The sequence below is a fragment of the Odontesthes bonariensis genome, chromosome 4 (assembly GCF_027942865.1).
Source record: "Odontesthes bonariensis isolate fOdoBon6 chromosome 4, fOdoBon6.hap1, whole genome shotgun sequence".
Taxonomy (NCBI): domain Eukaryota; kingdom Metazoa; phylum Chordata; class Actinopteri; order Atheriniformes; family Atherinopsidae; genus Odontesthes; species Odontesthes bonariensis.
Window position 1 is genome coordinate 13867258 of NC_134509.1, and position 14467 is coordinate 13881724.

The following is a 14467-nucleotide window of genomic DNA, read 5'->3' on the forward strand; positions in this document are numbered from 1 at the left end:
AGGAGATTATCATAGTTGTTTAACAGTATCTCTCAGTCTCATTCAAGAGCTTGTAATGTTTCCTCAGCAGCTGACCCACCTTTAACCTGTGTTTGGCTGTCTTTGCCAAGCACACAAGCCCAGAACACCTCATGACAAAACCACAAAGGCCACCTTCATGCTTCCAGCAAAGTGTCAGGAAGATAAATTCACTATTATGTCATGAATGGGTCCAATTTAAAAAACAATTCTGCTTCAGGGTGGCTATGATATAAATTTGATACATTTACAAATGTGAGGGGTTATACCGAGACAGCATTCTTTTCCTGGTAATGGCAGTAATTATGCTGGTAGATGATCTTCAGAAGATTCTGTCCACAAAGAGAAAGACATGCTGTGTTTGAGCACCTGATTGCTTGCACACAAGATGTGGCTTGTATTGGCTTTTTGCCTTAAGAACAGATAATCCATGTATGTCAGTGATTGAGGAGGTACAAATCCTTCGGTAACAGACACACAGGTGGCACTGGAAACAGCATACCAGTCTAGATTTCTCTCTCTGTCTAACTTGGCCAGTTACCATGCAAGGCTGAGTCAGAAGGACAACACCCCCAACCCCCCCACCCCCTCCCTGCACAACACAGCCAGAGGTATGCATGAGACTCACAATATCCTCTCTCCACTTCCTGCACACACACAAGTGGACTGCTCTGCACCACATACTGTTTGAGTGGCCATGCTCAAGCCCCTCAGTCAAGTCATGCTTGAAGCTGTATGAGCACTGCAGATGTATGTGTCCTGTCTCTCAAGTAGAAAAGAGTATCCTTATTCCAACACAAGCCACACAATGCAATCTAAAACAAAAGAAAAAACAGCCAACCAATGACTTTTAATGCCAGATGGACATGTCATTTGACAACATTAAAGGAAAACTCTGCCGAGCGTAAAATTATACCACCCTATACAAACTTTAACTGATAATTAAACCTAACAAACACTGGCTGAGAGCAATATGCTAACAGTGGGGAATCAAAGGGTTGAAAGATGATGGTGGAGAAAATAAATTAGGAAATACGCTCACTGTATTTGCTTTCTAACTGAAATTTGGGACAAATCTACTTTCATGTTTGCACAGTAAATGTTTAGCAGGAGAGGTCAGTTGAGTTAGCATAGCATGAAAACAAAACAAAAAAAGGGTGAATGGTGCATCTGATGCTGCCTAGTAACGGCAAAGTCCACTTAACTTAACCAAAAACCAACTTTTACCAAGTGGAAATAAGGATCACGCTACCCATTTACTGTCCTACTTCCATTCATGATCAGATGGGATGCAAGCTTAATTTAAAGTTACCAAAAATATGCAATGCATTTTTGTCCACTTGTCCAATACATTGCAGTGTCACAATCCATCTTTGTACAATGTGAGAAGATAACATGTCCTTAGCCGCTGTTCTGTGATGACCAGTGTCAATGTGACGTGATGGAAATGGTGAAAGCTCAAAATGTGAGAGCCATAACATTTAGATTTTTGTAACTTTTGAACCATGTATCCTCTAACACCTGACCTAGTACAGTAATGCCTTACTCTAACCCTAACCATTATGGTGAGAGCGCAGTAGAAAAGTAATGAATTGGAAGTTAGAGAGAAGTAAAAAAGAACAATAACTATTTAAAACATTGTGCAGACGAGTCTGAAACCAGAAATGTTTTGCACAAAAGTGTTCAGTGTCACAAAGGCCCACAGTTTAGTGCTTCCCACGATCCCCTCCTTCCTCCTTGTAAGAACGTCATCGTGTTTTGAACAGGTAAGGAGAAGAAGGATGTTGATGTTAAGACAGATCTAAATTTAAGGTTATGCAACGTTTTGTGTCATGGACCAATGTAGCTATTTCATGCTCCATCATAAGATTGGGTTGTATTTGGTCATAAATATTGAATATCCTCTAGTGGCCGTAGTTCATACTGGACATTCATACTGCTCAGACCTTCTGTTCCTGGTTTGTCTATTTCAAAGGTGGCAGAGTTAATCAATTGCTCCATCCACACTGTGAGTGAATTGCTCCCATAGGAGCACCCACCTTTATTTTTGCTCTTCAGCATTTCTATTTAAAAGTCATGATAAAATCGGTTTGATTTTGGTTGTCATGCCAATTAGTCATTTTATGACGAGATCGACGGTATGATTTATGCCACTGTATGTTCTGACCACAATGCGGCAGACTATTAGCTGACGCTGTTTAATAGAAAAGATAATAAGTAAAAAGAAAATATATTGAGTGTAACTGACATGTATGGACCAACATAGTCAGCAAAAAAGTGAACTCAGAAATCTGATTTGATTTCGAGATTACCGTTCCTAAAAAAAATGGTTTTGAATTAATTTACACAAAAATCAATCATCTTTTCATGTAACAAAAAAGAGGTTCAACATCATATAATGACAAACATGCATTCTCAGAGCCACAGCCTTTTCCACAAGTGCTTCATCTGCCAAGCTTAAAAAGACATGTCAGGTATTTGATAGCTGAGAAAACAAAGCTCTGTGCTCAAGGATATCAGTGGAAGCTGGATGAATACCTGTATCTTCCTGCTTAGGAATCAGAGGATTTAGTTGGCGGTGAAAGCTTGTCAGCAATAGTACACAAAAGCCTTGTTGTGCACCACTGAATGCGCAAAGTTAAGATATGACACTAAGAGAATGAACTGCCCATAATGTAGCTCCAGATGTGGCAGGGTGCTTCACTCACAAAGACAAGAAAGACATGAGAAGCCATGTAATGAGTCAAGTTCATTCAATGTCAAGTCATCCAATCCTTCCATCTGAAGGATTTTGAACAGCTAAGCATTTGATGCTGAATGTTTCAATGTATTCTATCCAATTACTTTTCACTTTCTTGTAGAGAAATAGTTATTCCATGTGGCCGTAATATAGTATCAGATTATGGAAGTTATTTAGTCCAGGTCTTACGAGAGGAATACCAAGCATGCGGTTATGTATTTTAGTTTATTTATTTCAAAATCAGAAGCTGATTACTTTGTTAACGTAAGATAAATAAGCTTGTTACCTGGAGAATGCTGATTAATGTGTTGTGTTATCTCAAGAAAAAACAAAATATTAGCTGCTTATCTTCAGATTATTTATATAATCAAATTTAATTTAAGCTTTTAATCAAATCCATAACTGAAATCTAAAGCAAGACATATGTAACTATATTTGCTGCAGTTTCTCCAGGGAAAGTATAAGCTGTTGACCAGCCTGCTTCTTTGTCCCAGGCAGCAGCTGCTTAGACAAAGCCAGTTATTTAATGCAACTACACAAATGTCAGGTAATTCCTGTTTGCTTTCTGATACTTTCATATTATATTGTTATCAGTTAACAGTTGTTACTGTTGTCAAGTTTCCAAGTGGCAATAAATCTCTGAGATCTGATTAGAATAAGGGATTACAAAAACAACACCATCTTATCTCAAGATGAGGTTACGTCTCGATCTTGAGCTAACGATATTAAAGCATAATTTCAAGAAAGCCCGAAATTTAAGAATTGCAAATATATCTAAGGAATGAAAGATGTTATGACACCATTTAAATGTCCATTTGCCATACTTTTCACTTCACTTTATTATCACTGAAATCATATTCAGTTTTTATATTCAGTTGGTAGGTGTATGTGCTGTTGACTTTTTCTATCCTTGTGTGATACCTCCATCCACAAACTGCTAAATTAGGAAAACCTGTGAAATCTTATCTTATTTCATACAAATAAAAAGGAGAGAAAGAATTTCGTTCCTGGAATTACGTTGCTAGGTAGTTTTCGTTCCTGGAAGTTTAGAGTGACAAGGTGTAGGGTTGGTGTTTTCGTTACAGAACACGGATACAGATGTCCTGTTTAAGGTTGATTTGGCTGTGGTCTGCAATAATAATAGCCAGTAACCATCAGTAAAGCAAACACCATACATGATACACAAACATAATAAGATAACTAAGGTTACAAAGGACTGTATTCAGTTTAGGTAGGTAGACCGTGCGGTTGTCTGCATGAGGTCCTTCCAAGTGTAGAATTGGCTGACATCAATAAGTTGAGAACAGGTGTCGACAGTCACATGGCCGCAGAAGGGGGATTTCTTCAGCTCGCTATCATCTGTCTCTGGATAGGATGATGGGCTGGTCAGCCAATGATCCTCTGCTTAAAGTAGGAAATCAGGGCCTCTGTGCCAATGATGTGGTCGGGACAGCTCTGTTCGCAGGGTTGTTCACACTATCCACGTACCTCCAGTTGTTCCCCTCTGTAAGACTCTGGATCTCTGCCACAAGTGTATCCACGAGATCTTATAGTGACGAGATTCCGACCCGATCCAGTGTAGAACTGTAGTGGAGTCGTACCAGATAGTGATCTTCCTGATGGGTAAGGTGAGTTCAGTGGGAATGACGCTGGCTAGTTGAGGTACTCTTTTCAATACCTTGGGCAGTATTCCACAACCCCATCACGATAGCTTGGCGGCATCTTGCTCAGTAGTCGGTCAACATGAGATCCACATCGTAGTTCGTAGCCGTTCTGTCCCTCTAGGGTCCTAAGCATGCCTACCAGTAATTAGATGGATAAGGCAAATGCATCAAAGGCTTCAGAGTCACCATACTTGAGGGCTGGAGTGTTTAGGATGGCACCCAGTTCCCTTTGGACGAGGTGACAAGGTTGACCTTACTTGTCCTGTAGAGTACAACAACAGATCTGAAAATGGCATTTTGTTGAAACCTTGATTTCTGAAAAACGTTCATGACTTCATTGCAAATTACCTTGAGGGTTATGTTGCTGAATACTAATTTTCCAGTGAAATATTAGCAGTTTGTGAGGCTTAGAAAGAGGAGCAACAATGACTCAATCAAGCTCAAACTGACAAACTTCATAAATTCATATGTTATCACTTTGGATATGTCAAATGAAGAAATCTAGATGTAACTGATTAAATACTTTAAAGATAGCTTTAGGATTTTCTTTAGGAGACTCTTTATGCAAATTTCACTTGAACTAGGACAGGTAGATATCTTAGAATGAAATGAGCCATTTTATTGGTAGAATTAACCTGATGAGGCTGAAATTCCTGACTATCACAGTAATCTTTTTACTTAATTCACGTGTACATGTACAACGGCAAATTTGTGTTGCTTTCATACAACAAGTAGATGATATCACTGTTGATTGTACACAAGACATAAAGCTACAGCTAGCAGCCAGATGGCTTAATTTAGCTTAAGGACTGGGGGAAAAAAAAACAGAAATCACAGGTTTACCAGAAGTTAATGCACTGAACTATTTATTTAAGTAATTATTGATTAAATACTGAAATAAACTTTAACATAACAAGTCATGAGATTTAAATCTGCTAGAGAGTATAATTTGTCCCGAGTGACAGAGCCAGGCTTGCTGTTTCCAGTCTTTGAGCTAAGTTAAAAATTGGCTGCTGGTAGTAAACACACATGAAAACAATATCATTGATCTCGTGCAACTCCAAATGAAAGCAAATGTGAAATGGTTTAGCTTCAATAAAAAAGAAAATTACATTTGAAAAAAAAAGAAAAAAAATCCTGTTATTCAAATTACATCACTCGTTGGCTGAGTTGCGTGCCACAGCGTGCCCACACACAGAAAGACCTGTACCACTGGAAACAAGACAGCAAGAGCTTTACTTCATGGGAAATACTTTGCCAAAGCCACAAGAGCTGTGTGTAGCAATAACATAGGTCCTCTGACTCCCTCTTTTATTTCTCTCTGTAGCTCAGTCATACAGCAGACACAGGCAGACAGAAATGAATCCGTGTTAATGAAGTAGAACAAAATAAGGATAGTGCTGGACTTCTACAGTCATCCTAACGTGCAATTCTATTGTGCAACTCGAGTTCCTTTCAGGTGCAGGCATGGGTAAAAATGCTCATGTGTGGCTTGCCGGGCTCTGTGCAGGCTGAGACATCTATGAGGTGTTGACACATGGATTCTAACAGAGCGCCAACTGATACAGATGTACTGACATTTGCAACGAGGCATAACGTTAATTGTGAGCTCAGCAGGAGTGAGATACTACTGGTAACAGGCGAGGATGAGTCTGATCTTGTGAGTCATGTAAAAGAAATCCGTCCAAAAACTGAATAGCCCACAAAATGTCATGAAAACAGTGAAACATTGGTGATCTTCAAATAAGTAAACAGATTATTTATATGAAAACTAAAAATAATGTGGTGGTTTATTATCTTGTTTCAGATACTTTTTTTTCTTCGATCTTTTCCACAGCATTAGACTGCTCATCTTGCAACATCAATAAATGTTGATTTTCCAGTGGTATTTCATTTTAGCTGACGAGAGCCAGTTGGACGGTCATTGAGTGACTACAGGACTTCATACAACTCCAACATTGCGGTTCAAAAGTATTCAGAATTTTTAAATTGTGTGTGAGACTATAGCAAAAAGCAAAGTGAATATTATAACATGTTCATTTGAGTCCTCTGTAGTGGCATGTTGTCTGACATTAGAAAGATTACAGCAAATAAGAGTGGAATTAGAGTAAGAATGGTATGTTAATTTTACCCCAGGTAAAATGGAACAACTAATTTTGAAACTAAGGGCGCACAGCTTAATCACCTGTTTGAGTGGCATTTGTTAAAAACAACAGCACACAGCTACTCTAGGAAGTTCCACTGCCATTTCTTTAAACAATAAAGTATTTCTACCTATTCTTGGCTTTGTTACGTCTTCAGTCAGAACTAGGTCTAAGGTAAAGGATAAGGTTGAGAACTTGGAGTTTAATGAATGATGAAATAAGATTTGATATCATACTGAAAATAATTCTGTCACTGGACCTTTGTTGCTTCTGAAGGCTATTGAAGAGGCTTTGTCACTTCTGCAGACTTACTGCACTTTGAAGTCCACACAGACCAACTTGCTGTGCTTGTTAACATGAGGTTGAACGACATCTAAAATAAGGTGCAACTTTAAATGAAGAAATGAAAGCAAAGTAACATCGGGATCTTTTGGACTGTAAAGTTGACTTAATGTCACACAGCCTGGTCAAAAAAAAAGGAAAGAGGAGAAGCTCAAATGTGGAAATTGAAACCCCGAGCAGTCTTCACTAGCGAGTATTCAGGTGTAAGTGTTGTACCTGAAATATGAATAAAGTAAATAAAACATGTGAGAGAAGTCTTTCGTTTCTGACCTTTGTTCAAGTTTGGATTCTTGTAGTTTGTGAATTTTGCTCCTCGAAACAGTTTCTTTTACATTGTAAACAAATTAATGTCACTTACGTTTATTTCTCCGCTGCCATGCATTGTCAAAAACGGTTGTTTTCTCATTAGATTTTTGTCCATGAGTATATACACTTAACCAAATAAATTAAATGGTTCACATTTATATGGCACCTATTTAACCTTAAGTAGGCTCTACAAAGCAATTTACATATGCTTGACATTCACCCGTTTACACAGACACTCATTCAGTGCTTCTTATTATATGTGCACTCTGTATAGATTATGCAGCACTTTTTCTCTACACTCAGAGTAAATATCAGAGGTCATGTGGGATTAAGTGTCATGTGGGATAAAGTGCCATAATGAGTTACCTTATCAGTTAGTTCAACGGTTCACTAGTTCACAACAAAATTACACTAACTTTAAAGACACTTCAAAGTTGGTCATGTGGTGCTCCAGAGAACTCACTGAGATTTAAGACACTGAAAAGTCTGAATGCAACAAGTAATGCTTCCCATGTTTACAGGAGACCTATGGATTTTAATTAATTGAAAATAAAATGATAGCATAAACTGATAAAAAAGAACCACGAGTCCAAAATTTCCAATTTTACAATTTCATAATTTCCACTTAACATTGTACTGTGTGGTTTCATAACTGAAATTGACTTTTTATTATGTTGCACATTCCATATTTCATGTGTAACAACTGTGTATTCTTCTGTGTATCCACATGTCTATGAGAGCCACACCGAGCACACAGTGATTTAACGGCAGACGCCCCAGGAAGTGCCCTGCTTCAGTTATGTAAACTGGTCCAGGTTTGAAGCAACTCAACCGTCAGAACTTTGCATGCCCACCAAGCCCCTGCAGCTGCTAATGCAAACAAGTGGCCTTCTCTTTCTCAACAGTGGCATGAATCTTATTCACACACACACACACACACACACAAAACGGTAGACTGTAAAGTCAAGCAAAAATGATAAACTTCATCTCAAAGGGAAATTAAATCTATTTACAGTAAATAAAATGGCATGGTGCTGAAAATGGTGCCATTCAGTGAATATTGCACACGTTTAAGGATATATTCAACATGTTTTGTAGTAACTCAGATCGTTTTATTCCAAACAGTTTAGATTCCACTTAGACATGGATGATAATAATCATCATCCATTATTATCAGTATTATTAATATTGTTAAAAACACATCGACAAATGCACAACAAACAGGTAAAAAGAAATACTTTACTGTTTTTTTTTTAATTATTTTATTTAATTTATATCACTATATAAATTGTTTTCAAGGTTGGTCTTGTTTATAAGCGAAACATCTGATGCAAGAAGTTGTTACAGGGCCACTGATTTTTAGGAACAATCATGAGATCTTGTTGTTTTCTAACACATTGTTAGCGAGATGAGATGTTGCCAAGCATTGAATATTCGATTTTAAAAAAAGATTTAAAAAATTCTGATCCACACGAAATACAGATTTTGAGGTGGAAAAGTCCAGAATATCACAAAACATTTGTTTTATTCTAGGTATCAAAAGGTTTCCAACACACCTTTAACGTGTATTCTCTGTTAACTATACCTGCTGTTAAAATTTCCATTATGTATTGTTTTCTTCAACATTGCTGAGTGTCAGTTTCCATCTTGTATGAGTACAAAGGCCGACTACCACCTGTAGAGCTGCAGCCACTGAATGGTTAAAGTTAAGTGTTCAAATTCAAATGTCTAATTTGTTTGTCTTTGTTTTGAGAGAGCCGTTTCTCGCTGGCACAGCCAGAAATATTGGCAAGACACAAAGTGAAGAGCTCTTCATTTGCCTTGCCTGCATCCCTGCTCCCCCGTTCAGCTGTCTTAGCCTCCAGCCATCATTTGCGTCTTTACACCGCCCATTGATGGACAGGCAGGGGCCTCTCACAGCTGCAACAATGCATAACTCCAGGGTCCTCAGCCCTGGAGATTCCAAGGTACACTCAGTGATGCTAAACCCAAGTACTCTTCAAGGAGGCTTAGAGATTCTGTTTGCAGCTCAGGCTGCAGTACATCAGACCGATGCACAAACTTGGACATGTATAAAAGAAACTGCAGTCAGGAAATAATCAGATGCCATTTTCAAATTTAAAAAAAAAACGGTTTGAATAGTTTTTACTCAACAGAGAACTTTCCATTGGCAAGAATCCATTGGCACTGATATATAAATAATATCAGAAACTGAATAACATCCGTATCTTAATCATGTTCACGTAATTAAATATTGACAGTGGTGTCAGTTTCAAGACACCTACTGTATCTGATCCACCAGCACAAACAAAAATGAAGCGTTCAAGAGCAAACATTTGATGGTGAATGTTGAACAAGAGCCAAATCAAGATAAATGAGCAAACGGTGACAACTGTTGGCTGAACAACAAAAGATACCCAAGAACTTACTCACCTGTAATTACTCATTACCATCAAGTTTAAGAAGCTGTTTTAATCTAAATATACAATATACAGATATACATATCTGGAATCCCCTCCTTGGACTTGTGTGTCTCAGCCAAAACGGCCCAGAAAACTCTATGTTCAAGTTTGTCAAGACTTATATTGTGTTGATAAAGGTCCCTAATTCAATATCTAACCACATGTGAATTGTGGTCCGTTCTTCACCTCTGCTCCTGACTTTAGGCATTGAAAAAAAAAAGCTTTTAGGTTTTACAATGAAGCTGACCTTTGACGTATTGAATATGAAATGAGTAAGCTGTAGCTGATAGGGTAGCGTGGTCATCTTTCAGGGGGAAAATTACTCGCTTGATCCCCAAATTTCCCCACTTGAATGAAACCGTCTGCTGAATGAGCGTAATGTGGTGTAATTGAAGTGTAATCATTTCTTCCGGTTGTACATTTGTGTGAAACCTTGTCATTATCAGCTTGAATGATGGCCAAAACCATGTTTTGTGTGATCCCAGTGACCTTTGACCCTTGACCACTAAAATCCAGTCAGTTCACTCGTGAGACCAAATGAATGTTTGTACCATTTATTCATTCATTTTCCATAGCCACTTTAATCCTTTTCAGGGTGGCAGAGAGAGCTGCATCTGATCTCAGCTAACATCAGCTAAGATACACCCTGGAGAGGTCACCAGTCCGTGACAGGGCTGTTTTTTTTAAATCCTCTCAAATTGTTTAGGAGGATAAAAAGGACGGATGGACAACCTGAAAATATTGTGTCTTCAGCCACAGCTGTTGCTGTCACAGAGGCATAAGATCTTAAGAAAATGTCACTGAAGAAAAACCCACTGACAATTTCAACCGTTTCCAGTTGTTTGTGTTATCAGATTTCACCTTTAAGACATTTAAACCAGCAAATCTTCTGCAGTTTTATTTGATAAATGACTTTATGATTTAAAAAAAGTACAAACTTTCTCCTCTACTGTTTCATTTAAATTTACACATGCATCTTGCTCACAGTGACAGTCAAATCCAGTGTGATTTTGTGTGTAATTGCCTCAGTTTTAAGTAAGAACACAAGCGGAAACTTATACTACTATACTAGGCAGCTAAAGAAAAAGAAAAAAAAAGAGAAAAAAAATTGTCATTGTGAACTACGATGACAAATAAATGCTGGTATTTAAACTGAATGAGTTGAAAAGTGTACGGTAAAATCCTCCTACTGAGTAAAACTGTGGCCATCTTATACTCTAATTGCTATTTGTGTAGCTTTAATGACATCTTTATTTTTCTTAACCCTTTATTTGCAAAGTACACAAAGTGCAACTGACTTGTACTAACATCAAACAAAGTTTGCACTTCCTCATGTTAACCTCGAAAAGCTCGACATCTCATCACATATAACACCCACCCCATCATGTCACAGGGTGCTGCAGTGCCAGTCCAGGACAGCCACATCCGCAACCCTCCCTACAGGACTAAACTTTTCATCAGGTTGTTTGTCTAAACAAACCAACTCTGTGTCAGTGCCTTGGCTCTGACATATGCCTGCAGCGTGAACCCAGCCTCGTGTTGAGCTGTGGAAGTATGCTGCTGCTGCTGCGTTTTACACTGTTTGGTTAAGAGATTAGGGTGGTGAACCTAAGCCCGGTGGAGTCCCGGGACATCATACCACCAGAGCTGCTTAGAGTATCAGCACCATCCCTGATGACAGTGAAATCTTTAAAGTCAGCGTAAAAGCATTCAGCTGGGACTGTCTAAGAATGTACCGCCAACTTGTTTGGAGAACGAAGCATTTTAAATACAAGCAATTTGAAGAGACAATTTCTATGCGAGGAGTTGGTTATTCTCCCCATTCGGGTTGCTTCCAGGCTTCATGATGATGGCCTATATTTTGCATGCTGAAATCACAGGAGGGCTTTTGTCTGGAAAACATTTACATCTCTTAACACAGCTGGCTTGTCCAACCACTGGCACAAAACAAACAAGGAAGTAAGATAGAAAAACAACTCATAGGTTAAGTTACCACTAAAGAGGTGTTTTAGTGTTTAACATCAAAACAACATGGACCATTTTAGACATTTTAAAATAAACTGAGGTCGGCCTCGAAGGAAAATTTGAATACAAAGAGGAAACATAATTTGTTTTGACAGTTTTGAAACTAAATTTAAAAGAAAAGAAAACTGCTTAAAATAATTCTAATAGAAAAAAAAAAGTTAACTATTGCTGGGATTAAAAAGCTCAATCATTAACATTTCTATAAATAGTTCAACCAGCACATACTCTTTGCATTTCAGGACATCAGGCATGCATTACACACACATGTAAAAAATATCATAAATTACCGTAGAACAGAATTCCCACACAAAGCATTCAGCCACTGACAGACATGAACAATAGACCCTGATAAAGCTGAGGTATGTTGAAAGCATGTGATGTGGGGGGTGTGGCTGTCACACTGCTCTGGAGGTAATAGACTCTTCAGGTAATACAGAGTGACTCATTCTTTCTCACACCTTAAACAGCACAAATGGTGCTCTCACAGCTTAACTCTTCCACTTAAGCTGACAACGAACCACAAGAAAAACGAAAGAAGACTTCTCTGAAGAGAAAATTACTTCTGCTGCATTTTGAGGACGATTTGCTGGATTTGGACTCAGAGAAAGTGAGTTGTTAAAAACAAAGTGGGCTTTCTGGCAAAATTTCATGTTGGGCAGCTGCTTTTGTTTTGATTCTCACACTCAAGGATATTATTTTTTCTTCACGCATAAGGAACTTTGGAACGGCAAAGTCTGTGTGTAAACTGACCTAATTTGTCTTTAAAGCAACTTTTTTTTTTCCCCCAGACTGCCGATGACAATGCCAGTAGTCAAAGTGGAGAAAGAGTCTCCAGCAGACACCAAATTGCCTTCCTCCAGTCCTCCACCACAGACAGAGGAGCAGCCCAGAGGTCGCAGGAGGAAGAGACCCCTACAGCGGGGGAAACCACCATACAGCTACATTGCACTCATTTCCATGGCTATTGCCAACTCTCCTGATCGCAAACTCACACTGGGGGGCATCTACAAATTCATCACAGAGCGCTTCCCCTTCTACAGAGACAATTCAAAGAAGTGGCAAAACTCCATTCGTCATAACCTGACACTCAATGATTGCTTTATCAAGATTCCTCGAGAGCCGGGACGACCTGGGAAGGGCAACTATTGGGCATTGGACCCCAACGCAGAGGACATGTTTGAGAGTGGCAGCTTTTTGAGGCGCAGGAAGAGGTTTAAGCGCTGTGACTTGAGCACCTATGCCGCTTACGTGCATGAGACGCCAGTTTTCTCCCCTGTTCAGATTACCAGATCAGCTGCATACACCAATTCAGTCTACTCCAACATGACAGTCAGCCCTACCTACGGACAGCAGCTGCCCTCTGCCTATTATCCCTCCTCGTCCCCTCCCGGGTTCGGACATGGTCAGACTCGGATGTTCAGCATCAATAACATCATAGGACACCAAACCACTGCAGGCATGCTGGCAGGTCAAGGGACAGAGATGATGCAGCAGCCCAGCCGAGGCTTCAGTTCCGAGGGGCTTCTTAATGGATCTGGCCCCTGCAGCCTGGGAGGCCCGGGTTTCCAGAGTCAGCCGTGCGGGGGAGCCGTGCCACCTCGCTCCTCCACACATCCAGGGTTCACCTACTCAGGACCAAACAGCCATCCACACAACCATGCCCACCAGGGCTCATATGGACAGGCTCACGCTCAGGGCTATGCAGCAACTGGCCGGATGCACGCCTCAGCTCACGGGTCTGCAGAAACAGTGGACCATTACGGAAGGGTCTCCCCAGTGCAGCTGGGCTCTTTCTCCCAGTATAACAGTGCAGCAGGTCCTGTTGCAAACACCGGGGCATACCTGAGACACCCAACATACCCCGGGAACATGGACCGGTTCGTGTCTGCGATATAAGCTACTGAAACTGTCAATCCAAGCCTCTCAACCATCTTTTTTTCAGAAGAATAGAGACTTGAGAGGACATCGAGTGAGCCAGACATTTCTGCGCACAAACATGACTTTCTATGTTCGTGACATGTAAGGACAAGAGTGAACAGACCTCTCTTGAGACACAAATGTGATTTTAATTCATTGATCCTGAAGCCCACCTTCAGCACTGATAGAAACCTACTGTTATAATATAAATTTGGAATTTGGTGCATGGTTGCCAGTTGTTTTTGCTTCTTTTTTCTTAAGGTCTTGAATGTCAGCTTAAACTTGACAAAATGGTTATTAATGTTCATATAAATTATTGTGCTTCTTGGTCGCAAGTGGAATGTGTAAAGAATATCAGTTTTTGTGTATCTGCATGTATTCTATTGCCAAATGGAAAAAAAAAAATGCGTTTTGCTTTGTAAAAAACAGATATGGCACTTTTGCTCTTTGAGAATAAAATATTTTGATTACTGATGAATCACTGCAAATATATTTGTGAAAAAAAAACATTCCAAACCAAGAATTTACTTTAGTATATCAATGACTTTGGTTTGCAACCAGATGTCATTCAAAGGCAACAAATAATCCTAATATTATAACGTAAACAAGTGCTTTCAGACCCAGGAATTAAGCCAGCGGGGGAAAGAAAAGTTTTCTTTTCTTTTCTCATGTGCTTGTGCTGAGTTCTGCAGCGTTTCGGCTCAGCTGACTTAAAGTGCTGTCTGGAGCCACAGTATTAGGAGTCACCGTGACCGGTTTCAATTATCACGTCAGTCTCGCCGCACACACTTGAATCCACTAATCAAGAAAATGAATTGACCTGTAACTTGATACTTCATCCCAAGAAGT

At 39.4% G+C, this 14467-nt stretch overlaps 1 protein-coding gene across 1 annotated transcript; it reads left to right on the forward strand.

The window, feature by feature from the left end:
• The first annotated feature begins 11844 nt into the window (after window positions 1-11844).
• On the forward strand, window positions 11845-14096 carry foxe1 (forkhead box E1). The gene is made up of 2 exons (XM_075463076.1): window positions 11845-12308; window positions 12490-14096. Exon 2 carries the CDS (start codon window positions 12497-12499, stop codon window positions 13595-13597), a length of 1101 nt encoding a protein of 366 aa, XP_075319191.1. The 5' UTR covers window positions 11845-12308; window positions 12490-12496; the 3' UTR covers window positions 13598-14096.
• The last annotated feature ends 371 nt before the right edge of the window (window positions 14097-14467 follow it).